This window comes from Lates calcarifer, linkage group LG7_1 (genome assembly GCF_001640805.2).
Source record: "Lates calcarifer isolate ASB-BC8 linkage group LG7_1, TLL_Latcal_v3, whole genome shotgun sequence".
Taxonomy (NCBI): domain Eukaryota; kingdom Metazoa; phylum Chordata; class Actinopteri; family Centropomidae; genus Lates; species Lates calcarifer.
This window is the reverse complement of record NC_066839.1, coordinates 13,096,192-13,119,454: the sequence shown is the minus strand read 5'-3', so window position 1 is coordinate 13,119,454 and position 23,263 is coordinate 13,096,192. Positions and strand designations below refer to the sequence as shown.

Sequence of the window (23,263 nt, the reverse complement as noted above, 5' to 3'; positions counted from 1 at the left end):
CCGCCCCCTTTGCAAAGCTTTGTGTGCACAGGTTGGTTCATTTGAATGATTTTTAATGATGACCCCTGGGCTTGAGATATCATCCCACCAGGCTTTCAAAGCCAGAGCTGGGAAGGCCAGATGTGTATTGTTGATTGTCTGTGTGTGACTGTGAGTGACTGTGTGTGTGTGTGTGTGTGTGTGTGTGTCAGTGTATACGTAAAGGCCTGCATTGGGGAAAGGCTAATCCCAACTCAAACAGGTAGTGAATGTGATCCTGTATGGTTATGTGGTTAAACAAACCCACATGCTGAATAAATGCAAATACTTGGTAATACATGTATATAAACATGCACTGGATATCTATGTTATCATTGTTCTACATTACATTGCTTTACACAAAACCAGCAGTCATTTTTCAGGATCCTTTTTTAGTTATCATAAATATATCCTTAATGAATACATATGGAAATAGTCAATCAAATGTAAAAGTTCTATCACTATTACTGAATTTAGTTTTTTATGACCTTTTAATTCAACAACATGCTTGTTGTTTGGACCACCTGGCAAAGACTGCCAAGGCTGGAAGTTTTGCATTTTCCCCAGGGTTTAGTTCCTCTTCCCTTGATGCCTAGTGCCTTTGGCAAACTATGTAAAGCATGACCTCATACCCATTGCCAACTTTTGGGATGCACTTCACCCCTCACCCACTTGTACAAAAGCTTTGTCTCCCACCAATTACCCCAGCATTAATCTGTTTTCAGATTTACAATCTGTTGTTGACAGATATACAATCCTTTGCTTTCACTTGATTCCATAGATACTATCACCACTCAATTGCTGACAACCATTTTGTGACATCTCCTAGAACTGAATATAAGTCAGTTACAAATAAAATATGATGGATGCAAAGTGTGAAGTTTATTCATCATTCAATAATATAATCTATACATAATTTAAACAAAGCACCCATCCACTGATCCGTTCATTCTTCTGGCAATCTGTCTATCCATCTGTTTAATCCTTTTAATCAGTTCGGCATTAATTCTCTCAGAGACTCCTCTCCCCACCACTCATTCGCCAATCAGACTTTCCATGAACTTTGTGGCTGCACCGGCTGCACAGATTTGACCAGAGAGCACTTAAAGGATGTTCAAAGGAAATAAATGTTCAGATCCTGTGTAGAGGTGTGAAAAATCACACCTCAGCCTCCCTGCAGCACACGCGCGTGTTTAATTCATCTCTAAATTTGACTGTTGAACGAAGACAGAGAGACTTAATAAGCAAAGCAAAAAAAAGAAGAAAGTTAAAAAAAAAGTAAACTTGAATTGAGTAAAGTTCTTCTTGTGTTTTGTTTTTGAACTACAGCACATAAGGCTGTTATGTTAAAAAAAAAAAAAGCAATGCAAGAGAAAAGCTGCAAATAGAACTACAATTTTAATTGTTGAGACTGTTTCCACTTTTCACTTGGGCAATATGTTCCATTTCCATAACAGATCAGGTGCTTGTTTGCTACCTTTGGTTTTGAGATGTCCTAGAAACATTTTAGTGATGCAAATGAAGAGTTCCCTCTGTGTCACCTGTGTGACCCTGTAAAATGAGCATGCTTGTGTCTGAATGCATGTGTTCCATGTGTGCGTGTGCAGTTGTTTATTTTGACATGTAGATGTGCAACTAAGACTTCAAAACGCAGGAAGTGGAATTTTAGAGGGGAAACCTCCACCCACTTAGAGACACTCGCGCACGCGCGGCACACACTCACACTCTTAACCAGAGGTAAAACTCTGGGCATGATAAATAATAAACTCCTCGGCTAAAGTCCCCTCCTGATATGAATGATTCCCCTCCCGTTCTTACTAACTTATGTTGATTCAAGCTGCTCTTTGTCAAACTGCCAGTTGCAATATGAGCCATTCATTGTGAAAAGGTCTTTACAATTACCTAAGCAGACGTCTTTTCTTTATTCTGCTCTATTTTTAGGTTGGGGAGACACGCCAAACCTCATATTTCATTTCACTGTGCAGATGTGCAAGTGTACTACTTCACCTGCATCACTAGTATCAGATTATTGTCTGACATTTCCACCTTCTTCTCTTTCACTGGTACACAGGCTACCATAGATGAGATCAGGACAACAAGAAGTATCAAAAAACCACACTTGCATACACCTGCTGCACACATTTGTGACTATAAAGTGCATGTATATGCAAAGACAGAAAAACAAGTGCATACACAGGCTTGTAAATGCACAAGTGCACACAGCTTATTTCTTTCCCCTTTGTGGTAGATAGGTTATAGGTTTCTTGTGGTGCAAAGATAGTAGGAAAAAGTGATGTCATTCGTGTTTGTGCGAGGTGTAGAGTGTGGGCTCAGATGGGCAGGTCTCTAACCATAGGGCATAACCTTTGACAAAATGGTTTAGTATTCACACCCCAAGATCACAGGTGGGATTGTAAGCCCTACGTTTCATGCAGGCACACGCTCTCATGTTCTTTCAGTGCACTGCTTATGACCTCTTAAAATTAAATTAGTTTAGTGCAGAGAGGTAGAAAGCTCTTGATCACTCTGTCATTGTTCATCTGTGGTATTGTGCCTCCTCTTTCACAATAATAACACTAATGTGAATATTAAGCGTTTTAACCTTTATCATCATCATCCTCACGAGACACACTGGGTTTTCAAGAACAGGGCAAAACACAAATTCAGGTATTAACCCTTTTAATGTTCCTTCTAACTGAGACCTCACCTTAGTCATTAGATCTCCACTCTGCTCTATACCAGGAAAACTCTAATATCTTTCAGATTCGGCTCTGGCAATTTTTTCATTCCGGAATACTTTATATCTGTTAAAGTGCTTGTAATTATCAGCTCTGCAAACACCGGCTGGGGGTCAGTTTCTCTGTGTTGGACAGCGTGCAAATCGTGAACCTTGTTTGAGAAATCTGATCCCAGGCCGCACTGGTGGAACTGCAACAGGAAGTTACGTCAGCGAGAGAGAGAGAGAGAGAGAGAGAGAGAGAGAGAGAGAGAGAGAGAGAGAGAATTGTATTTATCCAAGTTTTAAATTTTTCTTTTATTGATTACATTGTTGACCATCAAGCAAAAGACATTAATGTGGCATTTAAAAAACTTAAAAAAAACCTTCGATGTGATGTATGAATATCTGAAGTTGCGGGATCAAATCTGACGTGCCTCCTGCCGTAACTTCACACGCAGCGGCAGCAGCAGCAATGGCAGCCAGGCAGTGAGACACATGCCACAACAGTCTGTGAGCCGAAAAACATTTTCGCTGGGGGCGAGAGACGACACATAAGCAAAATGTCTCGGCACAGAAATGTCCGAGGTTACAACTACGATGAAGGTAGATAACATTAACTAGGTGTTAGCCATGGTTTAAACATCATGGCAAGGCCTCAATTCGCTAAACTCGTTAGCCGCTAAGCTAAACTTCACTGTTATTGAATGTAGCCCCAGCAGCTAGCGCTAGCTAGTTTAGCTGGCAAGATAACGTTGCTGTCGTGTCACTTGGAACCTGGCACAAGATAAATTTGACCCAGTGTCTACGTATATATCTAGCCATGTGTGCCAACATTATAATGTTAACTCTTGATGTATTATATCTAAAACAAGTTTACATTTTAGTTATTGTTTGTGTTTATCAAAGTTAACTACAGCTACCTAGCTAGCTTGCTAACTTTCCAGTGTTTTGGTAAGAATATTCGAAGATTCAGATTCATTGCTGGGTATATAGTTAGTCCCGGTTCTTATCTGTTTTATAAAGCCTCCCAATTTCTCAGACCTACAGTTGAATTATTATAGAAAATCACCCTGGCTCCCCATTTACTGTTTGTTATGCATTCTGCAAAGCTGCTGACAAGGCGAAATGACAGCTGTCACAAAGGACTCGGTTCTCTTTACCACTACTGCATTTTGTACATGTAAATGTTTGTGTCAAGCAAAGGGAAAGAGCACATTTGATCCTCTGGTATATTTGTTTCTAGACTTTGAAGATGATGACATGTATGGACAGTCTGTGGATGATGACTACTGCTGTATATCACCAGCAACAGGTTGGTATTGGTATTGGCAAATGCAGGGTTCATGGTGAACAGATGTTTTCCACCCTAATTGCAGTGTGACAATTTAAAGTTACATCAACAAGCATGTATGCTCACTCATAATCAACCAACAGTAATGCACAATACACCAGAATCTAGTTTTTTTCCTCCAAGTTAAAGAAAACATCTACATTCAACATTCTACATCTTCTATATCGACATTCAACACATTCATGTAAAGAATCTAAACTTTTTAAGTTAAATTTTTATGTGTAAAAAAAAAAAGAAAAGAAAAAAAGGTGATGAGATCAAATGACAACCTACTCCATATAGCATCACAGCTCAGAGTTTGGCCAATAAGTAAAGATGTTTTCGGTTTATCCAGCAAATCAGTTCATCTACTCGCGTCAAGAGAGGCAAGCACCAAAGGAGGAGCCTTTAGAAGAGGAAGAATATGAAGATGAAGATGTTCCCATGTCCCCTACCATCAGTCACAACCTTGACCCTCTTGATCAAGGTATAGCAGATCGTCTGACCTTTACATTCGATTTTTGTGTTTAAAAATGTGCAAATTGAAGATCGTTTTATACATAATTTTATTTTTATTTATTTATTTATTTTTTTTTGGCTTAATCCGTTATACGTTTCTGGAGGAATATAATGTCTGTGACTAACCTGTCTGTTGTAGCCAAGCTGTATTCTTGTCTGGACCATATGCGAGCAGTGCTGGGAGATGCAGTACCAGACTCAGTCCTGAGCCAAGCAGCCATAAGATATGGATTTGATCCACAGAGGGCACTAGATGCAGTCCTGTCTGAAGACACTAAAACAGCCCCGGTTAAACGGAGTGCCAATGAAGAGACAGCTCCAGTAGCAAGAGTTAGCCTGGAGCAAGCACCGCTTCCACAAAGAATCAAACCAGAGGCCGTGGCTGAAAAAGGTACACCTGGAGCAGATCAAAAGTTGATTAGTTAATTAGTCAGAAGTTGTTGTTGACTGGTCTACAGTCATTATATATAAGAGAATGGTTGTGTGAATATTTTCTCCTGTTGTTTCCCAGACACAGCACAGGATCTGAAAAGTGTTTATCCATGTCATGTGTCTGCTGATAGATCCTTATGAAGGAATAAGACTTAAGTAACTGATTTCATGAGTACAAACTAGTACTTAATGGTGCATAAATAAGGCCTTGCTTATTTATATCACCTGTTCATCAACCAATAGCATTTCATTAAGTATAGACAGAAGTTTTCAGTCAAAAGTTTTTAAACATTGCATTTATTGTTATCATTTTTGATTTACACATAGTGCTCATGATTATATAATTAAGGATATCACTAATAATGATAATAATACTGATAAAATTACAAAATGGGTATAAGTCAAGTAATTAATAGTTTTAATTCATAGTCTGACAAAATCTGCAAGCTTTCCAGTCCAGTGAAGAATAGTGTATAAATACAAAGAAGGATATATTTATCTATTATAGCTATTATAACATATTGTAACTGTGAGGAGTGAAGATTGCCCACAGAGCAGGAGTTATGAGTTGTGATGAGGCAACTTAAAATATTGTTATAAAAGATGATTCAGAGAAGAACAAGAGCTCAACTGTTGCACAATAGATAATAAATAATAATTGCGTTAAGATTGGTGAAATCTGATACAGGATCACAATATTTTTCACTTAATACTTGTAGGTTCATCAGAGGATACTTGAACCACAGATCGTTGTAGATAATATTCATTAGCATTGTGTACATGAAAGTGTAACAGCCACAGTACATTTCTCACAAATGTGTGGGATGACACATTTAAATCGTGCAAGTGCAAATGTTTAACAAAGTGCCTTCTTTCTTTTTGTCCCCCCTTCACATCGATGGTATGATTCATCTGGCCCCCGTCTCTCCTCTTCGACACCTGCAATTGGCTTTCGTAAGGTAAGGAGCCTGCTTGTTTGCTTCTCACACAGACATTACTTCTGAGGCACAAAAGCCCCGGTCCGATGGGTGTAAACATATAAAACCACATGTACCAGCAAATGCATCAAACTTGCATGACATATTATCTCAGCATAAACCCGAAGTAGTGGTTAGCAGCTCTGAAAATCAGAATGTCGTCCATCAAAATGTCAGTTCAGGTGTCAGCAGTCTGGCACAGCTCATGTCTGAGCATGAGCAGAAGGGGACAGTAGCAGTAGATACAGGTGTATGTTTGGGTGTTCCCTCATTAAGTGCTCTCACCATGAGTCCTAATTCACCTCCGTCCATTATGTCTAATCCGAATAGTCTTTCATTGGGAACGCTGGCATCTTTAAATATGTCTTCAGCATCTAATAGCACAGCTCCCTCCCTCCTTTCAAACTCACTCAGTAGTCTGTCACTAGGCAACCCTAAACTAATAACTGCAAGCTCAGCTCTAGCTGCCCCTCCTGGGTTCGGGAGTCTCAGTTCTGTCCTCAAGAGCAACCCACTCTCAGTAGGAATTGGGCCTGGAAGCAAAGCCACAATGGCTGATCCTAAGGGAAGCCCATCATTGGCTGATTTGATCCAGGAGCACTCAAATCACAGCCCAACTATCAGTAACTCTTTCCCTGCTCCCCATGGTAGCATGGTTTCTGTAAAGTGTCCGGGTACAGCTGCACCAATACAAACTCCCTCACTGTCTGAGCTAGCTTCACAGCATCAAAACAGGAGCACACACAATCAGTCTCAGTCGCAGAACGGTGCCCGACTGACAAGCACAGTCACATTTTCTAAACCAACCAACATAACTCCTACATGCCTGGGTGGGTCTGTCTCACTGTCACAGCTAGCCTTGCAGCATCAAAACAAGAGTTCCTTAGCTTCCCCTCAACCCATCAGCACTGAATCTCCTGCAAATGCACTGAAACAACCACCTGGCCTCTCTGAGCTGCTCTCTTTGTCACATTTGGCTTCTGAACGCAAAGACGAAACCTCAACCACCATATATGGGTCACAGTACTCCCTCGCCTCGCTCCTCTCACCAGCAAAACCAGAGAGGGCGGGTGTGTTGGCAGAAAGTACTTCAGAAGGTGGCACCAAGCGTAAGCTCAACCGCAAACCATACCACCAACACTCCAGGCCACCCAAGCCAGGCCCAATTATTGATCTGAGCGCACTCATGGCCCAGTCACATGGAGCTGGCCCTCGTCACTTCGACAACAACCTCCCCTCACCGTCCTCTCCAGCTCCACTTGCCCTGGGGCTGGATTCTTCTGTTTTTGCAGCGCCTTCAGTATTTGCGATTACTTTGTCAACTCAGAGCAGAGAGCAGAAGAGGATGAGGAACGTATTGAAGGGAAAAATAAGAGGTCAGAGGGCAGGAAGTGGTTACCAGGCCTTCCTCTGTAAATCCCAGGACAAATCCAAAGAGCAGCTCACCCCACTTTCACCAATTGTACCGTTCCGCTTTGACACGCCATCGCCTGACGACATTGTCCGTGCCAATCAGCGAAAAGCTTTCACCAGGTAGACAGGACGGAATAAAAAGCACTTAATTTAGTTGCATCGGGGTTGGTGCTAAATTGACTCACTTGGGATGAAAACCTCAGATCCTTCTGGTGGTTTTTGCTCCACCAACTGAACTTAACTCAAAAGTGATGTAGCACTCAGGGTCCTCCAGTCCTTTTGAGTTTTTTTGAACTACGGTGTCCCATCTCATGTGGAGTGAAGAAAGTTTTGGGACCAACAGTACGACACAGTGACGTACTTGCTGCTGTTCACTGCTAAAAAAATCTGCTAGAAACAGTATTACTTCAACAATTATGCTTTTCCTTATCAAGGTAACTTTGCCTTGTTATGTTGCTACTACATATAGAACAATAATGTTTAAGTCAACCAGGATGAAACCATGAACTACTCAGAAACACTCTGGCAGCTTGAAATGAATCGCAGCTATCTTTCAAACGATTTTAAGAATTTTTAAAAAGATTCTTCCTTCATTTACTGTAGTTACACATTTTTTCTATATTTTAAACATCAAATCTTATTTTTGTATGCTTAGGTGGCCATTGGCTTTTTAATTTTTGTATGAAGTAAAGTATAATCTTAGCCAGGGAAAGTGTATCTCTTTTGGCATGGCCTCCTTTCTTCCAGCTTTAAGCTGCATGAACCCTCAAAAGAGAAAAAGAGGTTGATTTTTTTTGTTTGCAGGTGTGCTGCAGCTATTGGAATATGGATCAGTTAACCATTGTACTGGTTTGCTGCTGCCTGTGTTTGAGATCATGGGGTTGACTTCTTGGTTTAGAGGACACCTGGAGATTTTCCCATGAGAGAGGGAGAACACGCGCACACACATACACACATGCACGTGCATACACACACACACACACACACACTCACACACACACATGCACAGACAAGTGAACATTTTTATTGTTTAATATTGACAAAATGAGTAAAATATGAATGCAAGCACTGTGAATAAAGAGTGTACTGAATAAGTCAAAGTGAATGCCTTCAGACCTGAGGTAAAGGTTTTTTTTTTCCCTTGCTCTTACAAGCTTTTAATATTACGATGTACAGATGGGTTTGATTTACACTGGGTGTGTCATCACATGCTGCCAGAGCTTAATTTGTTAATTTTGAAATAAAGATGACTGAATTTATGTACTCTGAGTGCGCCTGTGTCTGGGCGTGTCCCTCTGGTTGTGTGTGGGTGTGTTTTTGTGTATCTGGGTATAAAAACATACCGTTTTTTGTCTAATACACTCTACATAACCAGTCAAATCAGCGCTGTATTCCTTACTTGTTACACTCTAATATATGTATATGTACAGAATATGTGTGATACTTGTTCATTTAGAATAAGTGTATTTAAGGATGGAGGAGCTGGCATCAGTGTAAAATTATCTAGGGGTTGAGTAGAGGGCATGTCTATTTTCAAAGTTTCAAAGAGAAATTTGTAAGGAAGAAAGCTGCATTATGTATCTGGTGCAGTGTTTGCACTTTTTAGGCTAGGCCAAAGTTTCTTTAGTCATCTCACATTATTAGTGTGAGTCATTGGTATTGGTTTGAATGGAGAATCCTGATCTTAAAAAGGTGAATGTTTATAGATTGAAGATTGAACAAGGAGTGCTTCAAGGCTCACTGATAACATTGTGCACTAACAGCAACAACTGTCGGGGGCCTGTTGTATTGTTAACCCTAAAAACTGGTGGTCTTCTCGCTGTCGTTGTAAGGACACTGGTCTGTACTGTGGTTATAAGACAGGAGAGGAAGAAAGGAGCTAAAGTCAGACTTTTTCTTACGGTTGAGTCACACTTTTTGAATGAAGAGGTTTGGGTGAGGTGCGTGTAAACACTTTACAGGTTCAGAAAGGTGAGTGATGTGGACCCTCAGGGTGTCAAACATAGACTGGAGAGCCTGAGGGGAAATGATAGATAATGAAGGGCAGATAGTGGTAATAATGACAAGTCAAACATTAGAAGTAAAACAGGTTTCTCAGTGTAGTCTTGGAAGTTTTATTGTGTTTGGAAATAATTTGGCGTATTAGGGATGTTGTGGTCTGCTCTGAGAATAAAGATATGATCTGCAGTATTTTTTCGATTTTGCACTGGTTAAATCTAGAAATGGTTACACCACCTATTAACAAGTGGTCCAGAAACTGTTTTGTCCTTTTCTCTTAAGGCGAGCCAATGTGTGGGTTTGAGCAGGAAGCTGCACTCTTGGAGAAAATGTCACCCCAAGCACACATCAGCTCGGCACAGCAGCCGATCATCTTACTCTGTGTGTCTCTTTTACACCACCTACGTAGGAAAAATCTGATCATGTCTCTCAACTTTCACAGCTTTGTCAGAGGCTTTGACAGATCAAATCATTTTGTGTCTTTACAGGCTCTGCATTTCTGCAAGGCGTACTTGTTGCACGAACATTGTTTTGTTGTGATGAGGTGCCAACACTGGAAAATACCATTTTACTCACAGCAAGTGGTCAAAAGAAAGCGGGTGAATGTGGACATAAATGGCTTCAGTATGACTGCTTTGTTGTGGTGTAGTCTGTTTACAGGAAAAAAAAGCTAAGAGAGACATATAGCTCTTTATTTAATGGAAAAAGCTGTAGCTTGAAGTGTGACAGCAATAATATGTTGTGCAAATTAACAAACAAAAGCAGAATATCTTGGTTATTAAACCATGAGCCACTTTGTAGAGGCACCTTGGTTAACTGTGGCTTTGTGTCATATTTTTACTGGGCCCTTCTAGGTCTGTGCTCCAGATTACTTTCTTGTTCACTCATTCACTTTCCCCTATGTGGTGCAAACTCAAGATGTTGTAGTAGGTCAGAGTTAAACAAATGGTAAATCTTGGTCACTTTTTGAATAATTTTCCGTCACTTGCAGGTTATGATGCATAATGTTAACATGCACACCTAGCAAAGGCTAAGAAATGAATTGTGGGATCTGTAGGGAAAAAAACCTGCAACATTTTTAGATTTAATGTTTTTTATGTGCTATAAATTGCCTAAATAGAAAGAAACGTGAAAAGTGTAGATCCTTAGGTTGCAAATACAAATTGTTTTTGACACATTGTCAGATTTCAGAAGTCTTATTCTGAAGCCACTCCATTGTAGATTAGTCTTTGTCACACAACTCTATGAAATAACGTATTATTACATTTTCTCCCATGATGTTTTATTAAATATATTTATAGCATCCACATCAGCACAGACAATATGATCTTAACACATACCACAACACTAAGAGCACAAGGTAATGTCCAAGTGCTTGTCTTAAATGCTGTTGTCAACAGTTACAACAAAATTCGTGTGAGTCTTAGTTGATCTTCATAACAAGATTATAATAAGATTTATCACAGTACAGCTTTCCTCTGTAAGGAAAGGAGACTGATGCCGTCCATTGTTCTCCTCTGAAGTCTAAAGGGTAAGATCCTCTGGGCACTCAAGGATGTTCTGATATTATTCTTGCAGCTGAGTCATTGTCACATGTCATTACAGGAATGAGATTACAGACAGGTATGACTCAAAATTGAGATTTTCATAGGACTGATCTTTCAGGCGTGCTATCCATGAGCAGGTATTCACCTCTCTTGTCATAAGTATTTCAGTTGAGTTACAAAAATCTGCCTCACAGTATGATCACTGTACCTTATGGGGAATGTAGTTAAATGGTTGATAAAGCTGTCTTGAGGCTCTGCAATACAGCCAGCTTTGTTTGATAGCTCAAACTTCATATTTATTAATATGTATGGTGGAGTCTTCATACCCTGTCTCTTGCCTCTTTGGAAGCTCTGGGTGTGTAGTCATGTCTGTCACACATTTGTTTAATTATTTTGTGTAATGTAAATCCAAACGTGTCTTGACATTGATAGGTTATTGTGCTGTGTGTGAGAGACATTATTCTCATTGCAGCTCTGTTTTGAAATCTTGTCGTGTCTGTAAACACAACAGTAGGTGAGAGTTCTCAGGTAGTGGAGATGACTCAAGTTTGTCTGCTGAGTAGGTTGTTGTAGAGGATGAAGAGATGTATCTTATGAAATGTTAGCTGGTGGTACTGAGCGTGTGTGTGTGTGTCTAAGTGACTCAACCTGAAAGTGGTCAGATGGGTCCTACTGAGAGCTTTTTCCTCAGCCAGCACTCTCATTTCCTTTATAGTCATTTTCATTCATATCTTCATTCATTTTTCAAATGTGAATGAAGCCTAACTTCTATATTGGTGTGCTGGTATATCTGTTCATTTAGAGCAACACTGTGCAAGGAAGTGCAAGAATGTAGGATATATGAGTTTACTGTGCCTGAAGTTAACAGTCAGAGCAAGGCAAAACTAATCTGAGAGAGACAACTTTACCACAGTCATACTGGCTCAGACTCAGATACAATTCTTGAAGCAATCAAAATGTTTTTCCCCTTTCTTCCCCCCACATTTCCCCCACGTTTAGACTGTGATGTTAAGTCGACTTTCACAGGCTTTAGCGGCCTCAAGTGGTAGGGAGCCTCAAAACCATTAAAAGTCCTAACAGAACACCTAATGTAGTGAATAGAATAAAATGATATATCACCTGTATAGATTTCTTTCTGTCCCTCAGCCTCACCACTCTCTCTTTACTCTCCCTTGCACAGCCACCATGCCCTGGGAGGCTGTCAGTCACCCGATTACCTAATCTCTCCATCGGAGCCCTTGTTATTTTACTTTTGCCTACACACTTGTGCGTATTTGGACGAGGGGGGGGAGAGGGTTGATATTTGCATATCCTGGGCGGACTCCTCTTATCCTGTGCTCAGTTGAGCCCTCGGGCCAAGGCGTATAGATGATTCACTCACGCTTAGTCACTGCAAGGGTCCCCTACACCAGAGAAATCCTGGATGGAAGGACACCAACTGTTTACCTGCCAGTCTAAACAGTGCACACAGATCCTGCTCCGAGCCTCAGAGCCTGATTGCTCTGTGTGGTTGTTCTCAGGTTGTTACCCTTGTTAATGCTGCCCCTAGGCTAGCAAAAAAAAAAAAAAAAAATATCTGGCAAGTCAGTTGTCTACAAAGGTATTATGGTGTTGTGGCAGTTAGAAATTGGGTTGTTTATCGCTTGAGATATAGAGTAGTCGATCTTAACTGCCTTAGAATGTTACTTAATCTAAAGAGATCATTTGCCTCACAGCTGATGTGCCATATAAGTGAATGGCAAACTGTCGGCTGATGTCCTGTTCGACACAGGTGGTTGAAACCTACATGTCACAGTGGTAGGGACAAGAAAAGCCCCCAGCTGCAAGAAGAACCGTAATTCCCCAGAGAGTTTTTTTAATTTCCATCTCATGTTGCTGCTTACTACAGGACAGATAATACTGTCAGAAAACACTGTAATGAGGCAGTGTTCAGTGATGACGATGGTATTAAAGAGTTGTGACTGTATTTAAGTGGGTCTATCTATTACAAAATGCGGGTAGTTTTCACAGCTTTCCTTGTAGACATAGATTTATCCATCATGTCTTATGTGCAGCTGGCAGATTTTATAAACTGTTACCTTGTTTAGTTTTTTTTTTTTTTTTTTTTTTTAAATAAGAATATCTGCACTGGTTCTTCCCTTTTTCCACCATTAGAACAGATGTGGATCAATGTGTGGAAATAAACAACATGCAAATACCATTACTTTATGAAGAAAAAAAACCTCTTCAAAGTGCTGTGAGCTGCCTAGCTTATGTATCAGTGTTTCAAAATGAGAGGGACTTTTTTCTGTAATGCAGAGCCAGTCATTCAGAGAATGCTTGGTTAGAGAAAGTCCATTAATAATTCTGTTGAATGACACCTCTTTTCCACTCATTTTCCCTCAGGGTATTTTTTATGATGAATAAACTGCATGAAACATACTGGGGCGCACAGAAGGGATCAGTTTAATGTATTTAATGCATGCATAAGGCTATAAGATTAAGTAAGATATTTTTTGTATGCATTAACAAATCTTAGATGACAAATGTAAAAAGGGAACAAACTCCTGAGCAGCATTTTTCTTGTTAGATAAAGATTCTGGGACTGAACTGTTGCAGTTATAATCAATCAGGAGTGTGTGAGAGTTTGTTCTGTTTTCACACATTAAAAATATGAAAGGAGAACTGACATTGAACTGCCAACTTCATTTCATGACCATGATCTGTTAAAATTTGTAACAGATCAACCATTTTTGGGGGAGTTTGTACATCGTGCAGGTCCTGTAGTGCCAGTGTATGCAATTTGGTTTTAATTAACTGTGCTTGATGATACATGATCCAGCTCAACCCATGATGCAACAATAATTAAACATTTACTAATGTTATTGATAGTGTTAGTGCTATTAATGTACCATTGTTTGTCATTATTATTCCTTTAGCTGTAATAATAATTATTACTATTATTATTATTATTATTATTACTACTACTACTACTACTACTATTTACATTTTGACTTAGTCTGTGTATCTGCAATGTTGTCTTTCTCCTACCCCATTCCCCCACCCCCCTCTCTTTCTGTCCAAACCCAACCGGTCGAGGCAGATGGCCGCCCACCTTGAGTCCGGTTCTGCTCGAGGTTTCTGCCTCTTAAAAGGAAGTTTTTCCTTGCCACAGTCGCCTAGTGCTTGCTCATGGTGGGATCTGTTGGGTTTTTCTCTGTAAATTTTATAAGATAAAGAGTACGGTCTAGACCTGGTCTATATGTACAGTGCCCTAGATAACTTCTGTTGTGAATTGGCGCTATATAAATAAAATTTGACTTGACTACACACATTCACCTCAAGCCCTGCACTTTGCTGAGGTGACACCTTTTCAAAAGATTCATTCTGCGAAATGCTGTGTCACACTGCTCTATTTACGTGGAGACGGGAGGCAACGGCCACTTCTGAAATTAACCCTTTCTGAACTGGGATGACACTGCCACACACATGCACACAGATGCACACAGTTGTGCAGTAGGGTTGGCTGTGCAGCCCAGTCTAAATGAATCAGTAGCAGGTTGATATGACTAGAACTGGTGGCCATTTGGGACTGGGATGACAAAGCAATGACCTCAACAAGTCTCACTGCTGCAGAATATGAGAGTGCAACTGATTGCATCACATGCTCACACTTAAGAATATATGCTTTTTGTGCCAGTAAGTGGCAACTATAACCAGGAAAGTAGTCATAAGAAGTACATTGTAGTAATATCCATTGGATGTCTTAACACCACAGTTAGTGCTGTACATTGCTGAATAAGCGGTTTGTGTTCTATGCTTCCAAGTATTTTCTGTTGCTATGTCGCAGATGCAGGCAGTGTTAGTCATTTTAAAAGGAAAAGATCAAATCTTGTGTTTAGACTCACGCTTAATCTGCTGCTCCCAACTTTGAACTTATGATTATTGAAAGTGTGAACTGTTACATCTGCAGATTCTTATATACAGTATATTCTCATATACAGTAGTTCCGGACAGCCTGACAAATGTGTTAAATATCTTCTTGCAAGTGTACAGAGAAAGCTTTCAATCGTATCCTGGTTAATGGAGCTAATACAGACTGTCTTTCAAAACATATGAAACTGTGTTTAAAGTTATTTTTATGCAGTTTTAAATAGGACAAAAAGCAATATGCTCCTCTTGTTGGAAGCCACAGTGAGTCATGACTGTCTTTGTTTGCGAGCAAGTGTACATTTTGTTCCTCTCTTCTCTTTAGCAAAAAGCAGAGATGCATCTCACAATAAACTGGACTCCGAAGTGGTGCCCAAAGTGGCTCGCATGACAGTCTCTGGCAAGAAGCAGACCATGGGCTTTGATGTTCCCAGGTATTTAACACCTTTGCACTCAAACATGCATTGTCCCCACAAAACATAAAATACTGAACATAAACACTGAATCTGTCAGAATTTGGTAAAATAGGAGTTGAATTAAAGTGAAACCTGAGTGGGTGTAGTGTAGATAAGCATCTCTATTGTTAAGGAATACATCAGTACTGCTAATGATTTTCAAATCCGTTTGCTGGTATAATTATCATCTATTTCACCAAAAAAGTTGTGATCAAACTCTCCTCCTCAGCACAGGGGAGAACGGCGGTGTCACTGCTTCAGTCCGCCGTGGGGCCAGTCCTGAAAATGCCACCATAACAGCCACCACAGAGGCCACCTCAAAACGTCCCGAGACCCCATCCAAAGGGTCAAATGGAGACGAGCCTTCTGCGGCTCCCACTCCAGGCCGCTCCTCCGGGAAGTCCCGGCAAGCCATCAACGTCAAGGCTGAGCTGGAGAAGAGACAGGGGGGCAAACCTCTGCTAAATTTGGTGGTTATAGGTAGGAAGAAGCTACACAGGGCCCCTCATTAACCACCGCAAAATCGACTTGTAATGTAAAACTTTATTTCAGTTGTTAGCATATTGAGGGATTAGCACAATACAAAAGAAAATTCTGCACAAAAAGGCACACATTGGTTGACAGTTAACATACAGAATGGTGAATGCACATTACAGGTTCCTCATGCAAATTACACCATGTACAGATATTTAAGTGTCATGCTGATCGATGAATCATTTAGAATCTCCCTCTTTCGTGCCCTTGTTTGGTGTGTGAGTATGCCTGAGCTTAATAGTAGCAAATGAGTCGAACTGCAGACCAGCACAGTTGCTCAATCATATTTTCTCATTCTCAGTTACACTAGAAAAAGTGACTTGATAGTTTCAAGAGTGCAGATGATTCTAGTTTCCCACAGTGTGCGAAACCTTTCGTTTTACCACGGCCCTCTCCTCCTCCCCCACCTCACCCTCAATCCTTGTTCCCATTTCTGTCTGCCTCCCTCCGCTTGCGCAACGCTGCTTCCGTCCTTCTCCCATCTGTGGCTTATGTTCTCTCTTCCCCCTACCTGTCTTATCACTCTTGCGACAGTCTTCCTGTCTGTGTCAGCCTGTCCTCTTCCCACCCCACAGTGTCTTTCCCCTCCCCTCCCCTCTGAGCCCCCTTTTTCCTCTGTCATTTCCTTTTCTTTTACATCCTTAATTATTCCATCCTCCTCCGCAGGTCACGTGGATGCAGGTAAAAGCACACTGATGGGCCACCTGCTTTATCTGCTGGGCAATGTCAATAAACGTACCATGCACAAGTACGAGCAGGAGTCCAAGAAGGCGGGCAAGGCCTCCTTTGCCTATGCTTGGGTCCTGGATGAAACTGGCGAGGAGAGGGACAGGTAGGAGCATGAAGCTACAGACACATATAAAAAATATGCATGGACACGAGTCCACACCTGCTACCCCCGGTTGCAGGTGGTCAGGGACATTTGTGAAGTGTAGATGCTTACCAAAGCCTCTCTTCCTGCCGTGTGCTTACATATTAAAAATCTTGAGAGTCAAACATTTTGTCCAGTTACTGGTATAACAGCACTAATGATGGAAAATCAACATAATCTTGCTGTGGATGTCATCTGGAAAGAAATCGCATGCCAAATGTCTCGTACACTAGCTGGGACATGTTTTGGTGATTAATACCTGTACACCTTTTTGACACAGAAAATATATTATTGTTGAAAATATGTCCCTGTTTGCCCCCCCCTCTGTTGTTGTTACCAGAGCAAAACGGAAGCGAAATATGCCAGAAACAGAAAGTGACTCGGGTGGGAATCCATACTCACTTATCAGTAACTTCTGAAGCGAATGCGTAATACAGCGTCTGACTTGAGAGCCTCGCCCACTAGTAGACGTTGCTCTTGAACTGAAATTGACCGAGGTTTTTAAATCACATCCTCTTGCAAGGCAGTCAAGCTAGGAGATTGTTTTATTTACAGTATTTCCACACATAGTTTTACCACACAGTTGTTCACATTGTATGGGATATTTTTCCCCCAACTGCTCAAAATGGTTATTAAAAAATAAAAATTTTGTGTTTTCTCCAGAGGTGTGACAATGGATGTGGGCATGACCAAGTTTGAGACCAGTTCTAAGGTAGTGACCCTAATGGATGCACCTGGACACAAAGACTTCATCCCCAACATGATTACAGGAGCTGCACAGGTATATTATGTGGAAGTCTTCAAGCAACCTGCACTGTTCACAAAGATCAGACTCAGTCACAGAAATAGCCACTAAGAGTGGTTGGAAGTAATGGTATTTGCTCTGCTTATTTTGGGTCACAAAATTAAAAAATGAATACCCTTTACTTTTTGGCAAATCCAGCAATTTAAATATCTGGCATGTCAAAGTACTAGATATGTCAGACAATATTATATATATTATATATTTCATGATATAGATTTTTGTGCCCCCTTCCAATGTCTATAATTACTACCCAAAATATTAAGACCCAACCACTTGAGTTGATCTTAACTGCTGCTCAAGGTGACATCTCTAACTTTGCCGACCTCCGTCTGATTAACATCCTTTTCGTCCTTCATTGTACCATCAGCCTGCCACACCCGTCAGCAAGATTTGAAATAACTCCTGTGGTTTTGGGTGTTGGTGTCAGAAGGTGTTTTTGCCGGCATGGGTGTGCTCGTCTGTCTCTTCTCTGGGCCACTAATGTAATTTCTCTTCTCGCCATATGACTGTCATCACGTTCAGCCCCTTCGTGGAGTGACTAAGGGGTTTCTGTTTTAAGCAAATTAAGGTGGCAGTCAGACACGTAGTCTGAAAGTTAACAGGATATTTCTCAGCCTGTGATTAGAAAATAAAGCATTCGTTCGAGAAATTAATTCACGTATTAAATGTGCAAAATTCCTATTTTGTTATTGAAAATCTCACTTAAGATAAGATAATCCTTTATTAGTCCCACAATGGGGAAATTTACATTGTTGCAGCAGCATAAGTGATTGAAAAGATGAAAAAGACATAAATATGAGTTAAGTTTAATGCACGATTTTTCCAAAAAACTTAACATTACAGACATTGCTCTTACGCCTCATAAAAGCTGTTTCATTTTACATGCATGTGTTAAAACATCAGAATTCAGTTGTGAAGTCGACTACTGCGCTGTGTTTGTTTGTTTGTGTGTGTGTGTGTGTGTGTGTGTGTGTGTGTGTGTGTGTGTGTGTGTGTGTGTGTGTGTGTGTGTGTGTGTGTGTGTGTGTGTGTGACTGATGCTCACACCCGCCTCAGCAGAAATGGATGCATGTGGGTCTTATCTTTTCCCTCGGTTCTGTCTCCAGGCCGATGTGGCGGTGCTCGTGGTGGATGCCAGCAGAGGAGAGTTTGAGGCGGGCTTCGAGGCGGGCGGACAGACCAGAGAGCATGCCCTGCTGGTGCGTTCGCTGGGTGTCACTCAACTGGCTGTGGCTGTCAACAAGATGGACCAGGTCAGACCTGCTACACGTTACTGACACACAGTGGGGATGACTTTCCTTTTGCTAACACAGCAGATACACAGTGTGGGTAATTTGACCAAAATTATTGTGGCACAGCAGATACAAATAATATTATTCTTGCAAGTTAGTGAAGGGTTTCATTTTCACTAATGTGTAGGAATTCTGGATCTGTGGGGCCATATAACAGAAAATCATTTGGGAGCAGCTTGTTGATTTTCAAAAAATTGGTGAAATGTTGTAGAAACTGAAAGTGCAGAGCCTTAAGAGCATGGGAGTTCACTGATTAAATCAAGTCAAGGAGCAGAATTTCTGTATTCAGTGATAAGGCAAACACTACTTCATCATTTGTTTTCTCAAAGTTCATAAAATGTTTCTGTCAAGAGAGAAGGGGATCTTAGGGAACTGTGTGCACAAGATTGTATTTTTGTGTTTTTGTTTCCCATAATCACTGGCATGTTGCTGACACATTTCCATTTCAAAGCCGCGCTGAAGGGGAAACTTTCTGTTTGTGTATTTTTCCTTTTTCCTTTTATATGTGTACATAAATCAGGTGAACTGGCAACAAGAGCGTTTCCAAGAAATCACCTCCAAACTTGGACATTTTCTCAAGCAGGCAGGATTCAAGGTGAGTTGGCACTAAGTCACTCGACATCTTGACATTTTCCGATATTGACCTCTTTATCAGTGTCAGTTGTTATATATGTTGCCTGAGAGGAAGTATCTCCAAGTTAAGAGGATTGAAACTGGTGTCTATCTGTTTTTGCAGGAGTCTGATGTTTTCTACATCCCCACCAGCGGCCTGTCAGGAGAAAATCTCGCCACCAGGAGTTCAGTTGCACAGCTCACCTCCTGGTACTCTGGTCCCAGCCTGCTGGAGCAGATTGGTAATGTACACTGGCAGGGATCAAGCTGCCCAAAGCATTTGCTCCCTTTTGACACTTAGGCTCAATTTTTTCCTCAGAAAAGTAAAAAATATACAAGCACAAGCTGCATTTCTGCCATTTTCTCATCATGGGACTCTTACAAATGTGTGAACAAACGTAAGAATAGTTTTTACAATTTTGTGCAAGTTTATCTATAGTCATCTATATTGGTGTTGAATATTGAAATTAAATGAACATAAAAAATAAAAATCAACCAATAGAATTAAATCATACCAGTGAAAAGCTTGTCTGATGAGATGATTTTCAAATTCTGCGTGATACTCAAAACATCAAATTTAATGTTTAGTGAATAATTCTTCAAATTGACTTTTTGATTGATTGAAGAAGATAATAAGAAATGAAACTATAGTTTCACATATACTATATTTCAGTGCTGGTATTTAAGTGCTGATCATCCAGACTCAGTGCCAGTAAGAGGGCCACAGCGTCATTCATCCACTACCAGTGAAAGTGACTAATAATCCCCAGTCACAAGATTTCTCTTAATATTTACTAGCCTTTCCTATACTTATTGTTTACTTCCTCTTTTCTTGTCTCCTGTACTTTTCCTCTCTTCTAAAGATGCCTTCAAATCTCCTCAGAGGTCTGTAGACAAACCTTTCAGACTGTGCGTCTCCGATGTGTTCAAAGGTAAGGTCATCAATGCACACCTGCACAATGTCTGCAATCTTTGTTCGTCCCTTTCCCTGGAATGACATTTCTCTTTTTTTGAATTAAAGAGATTGCTTATGTTCTATTCTCTCCTCCAAGACCAGGGCTCAGGCTTCTGTGTTACAGGGAAGATAGAGGCGGGTTATATTCAGACTGGTGACAGGATACTGGCTATGCCTCCTAATGAAACCTGTACTGTCAAAGGTACGTACTAGTGTGTCTTTGCTATTGCTATTTTGGCACTGTGGCTGACTTTGGTACTTCAGTTTTAATCTTTATGTGGCCTACACAGGATTTTGCTTGAATAAAAACATTAGGGCAAACAGCAGTAGGATGCACCTCCTCAGACAAAACTAAGGCTAAGCTATGCTAAAATAAAAGTTTTTTTTTTTTTTTTTCACATCAGCTTCAAGCACACCTGCATCTTGGTAATAGGTAACTTTTGAGTGAGTGGTAAACACTGCCACCCTGTGGTAACTGGGTTGCTTATACTCTGGTCTGCAGGAATTACCCTTCATGACGAGGCTCTGGACTGGGCTGCAGCAGGAGACCACGTCAGCCTCACTGTCACCGGCATGGATATCATCAAGATCAAGTCAGCATGTGACATATGACAAATGACAGCATATTCATTAAAAATAGAAAAATAAATAAGTCATTCATTTAATATTAAGTCATGATTATACTGTTTGACATGCTGTGGTTGCTACTTTGGTTCAGCTTTGGTCATAACCAGTTGCAGATGTCTGTGTGGATGCTAGTCTGAATATAATTTGACATAATGGCAGTTATCCTTGTAGTGGCTACTGGTTATATAACATTACTCTCACTGGATTACTGTGTAAGACACCTCTACAGTATAGAGAGGTATAGTAGCAGTAGCAGTAAGACCAGTTTAGCTCTCATAAGCCTTTTCTGGTGATGTGATGGTGTTTTACTTTTACTTAGATTTGATTTATTTGTCATATTTTCTGATTTTCTGATAACTGCTTCCTTCCAGTGTGGGCTGTGTGTTCTGTGATCCTAAGGAGCCTATCAGAGTCTGCACTCGATTCAGAGCCCGAATCCTCCTCTTCAATATCGAGGTCCCCATCACACAAGGCTTCCCAGTGAGTGCAGGCACATAACATGCTCTGACACTCGCACGACTGAGGCTTTTTTATGATAACGGCACGCACAAGCTTTCAATTTCATTATATGCAATATGTTTCTTTTTCTGTGCATGTGCTCGGTATAGGTATTGCTGCATTACCAGACAGTTAGTGAGCCAGCCACCATTAGGAAACTGATCAGTGTCCTACACAAGAGCAGCGGTGAAGTGCTCAAGAAGAAACCAAAGTGAGTTTTAGGGTGGGGTGGGGTGTGAGAGCAGCAGTTTTTATAAATCATTATAGTGAAATGTAATAATCACCTTCATCAAACCACAAAGAGCTGTTACTACTTTTCCAAGAAGTATTTATATTATTTCCATATTCCTTCTTTGCTAACTATACTTTATTAAAATAAGAGATAAAACAGAATCCACATTGTTGTTTCTGTTAAGGTGTTTGAATAAGGGTATGAATGCCATTGTGGAGATCCAGACCCAGAGGCCTGTTTCATTAGAGCTGTACAAGGACTACAAGGAACTGGGTCGCTTCATGCTGCGATACGTCGGCTCCACCATTGCTGCAGGGGTTGTCACTGAGGTAAAGTGCAAATAACATTAGGAGAAAGACAAACCAACATTTCTTCTCTATATACAGTATGTTTTATATGTAGTGCCCTCAGTAAATGTCCTTCTGTTTTTTTTTCCTCGCCGCAGATTAAAGAATGAAGGCCCATTTCCACCATTGCAGAGCCGGTGAGGCCTCGCTCTGGAGCCTGCATGCAGCCAGAGACAAAGTGCAATTCCTCAACGAAAAGTCACTCATGGATTCAGAGCGTCACATTCATCCATCCATCTCTCCACCCAGCGCAGTAGCTGCTTTCACTCGACAGCTCCTATCAACACTAACTGCACAGATAACCAACCATGTGGGGCAGTGATGTTGAGCACTCAGCTAACCCCTTCAAAACTTGACATCTCTCTCTTACCATTCACCTTTCTGCTCTCAAATCTGTTTGATCAAGCCAAATCAATTATATAATCAGACTCTGGAGGACTATCCATAAACATTGACATTTCCACAGCTACTAATTTCACTGTACTCTCCTTGAGGGAGCTCTTGGCTGGTCATGAATCTTGACTGAAAGATTAAAAAAACCTGTTGTACTGTAGCAACCAGCACAGATAGATTAGCTGTGGTATAAGGATGACATTTGCTTCCTGCTGTATTTAAGGAGTGAAAGAACAAGTCCACCTCCTTCACTGTATGCAAAATCTAATACGAGGAATGAGGATTCATCCAGCATCCAGTTTACACACTGCTGACCTGAAGTACCTAATTGTAAGTTTAGACAGAAAGGATATGAGAATATAATGTTATGTGGGAGTTGAGGGTAAAATCCTTATTTTTTACCATAAATATGTCTGCATCTCAAATTACATAGCTAAGGGGAAAAGGTCTACAAAGATAATTAAATGTTTACTCTAACCAAGGTAGAGTAGTTTGTGAACAAAAAAGGGAAGCTAAAACTTTGTCCTCCATCTGGAGAAAGAGACAAAATTCTCATTTATGTTGACTAAAGATTACTTGAAATGCTTCTAAGGGGAAAGCAGCATAGTGGTTTTTGAAGGGCTTTTTTTCTTAATAAGAAAGACTTAGCTGAATGGCGGGTGGTCAAAGGAGCTGTATTTCTTTTTTTCCATGTGTCAAATGAGACATGTTGGTGAAGATGGTGTGAAGAAAGATGATGCGAAATGAACATGACATCTCTAGTATGTGGTTTGAATTTTG

General features: G+C 40.6%; 1 protein-coding gene across 2 annotated transcripts; it reads left to right on the top strand.

The window, feature by feature from the left end:
* The first annotated feature begins 2,976 nt into the window (after positions 1 to 2,976).
* hbs1l (HBS1-like translational GTPase) lies at positions 2,977 to 23,247 on the top strand. 2 transcript variants are annotated; one of them, XM_018696068.2, is made up of 18 exons: positions 3,001 to 3,340; positions 3,981 to 4,049; positions 4,423 to 4,554; positions 4,726 to 4,977; positions 15,188 to 15,296; positions 15,547 to 15,797; positions 16,518 to 16,683; positions 17,386 to 17,503; positions 18,634 to 18,780; positions 19,340 to 19,414; positions 19,556 to 19,673; positions 20,295 to 20,363; positions 20,484 to 20,588; positions 20,889 to 20,979; positions 21,385 to 21,493; positions 21,622 to 21,722; positions 21,928 to 22,072; positions 22,189 to 23,247. In XM_018696068.2, exons 1-18 carry the CDS (start codon positions 3,298 to 3,300, stop codon positions 22,198 to 22,200), a joined length of 2,112 nt encoding a protein of 703 aa, XP_018551584.1. In that variant the 5' UTR covers positions 3,001 to 3,297; the 3' UTR covers positions 22,201 to 23,247. The 2 variants fall into 2 exon arrangements, with proteins under 2 accessions (XP_018551585.1, XP_018551584.1); XM_018696069.2 differs by lacking the exons at positions 15,188 to 15,296; positions 15,547 to 15,797; positions 16,518 to 16,683; ... (9 more) ...; positions 21,928 to 22,072; positions 22,189 to 23,247 and adding an exon at positions 5,983 to 8,206 and having other exon boundaries at positions 2,977 to 3,340.
* Positions 23,248 to 23,263: the final 16 nt, after the last annotated feature.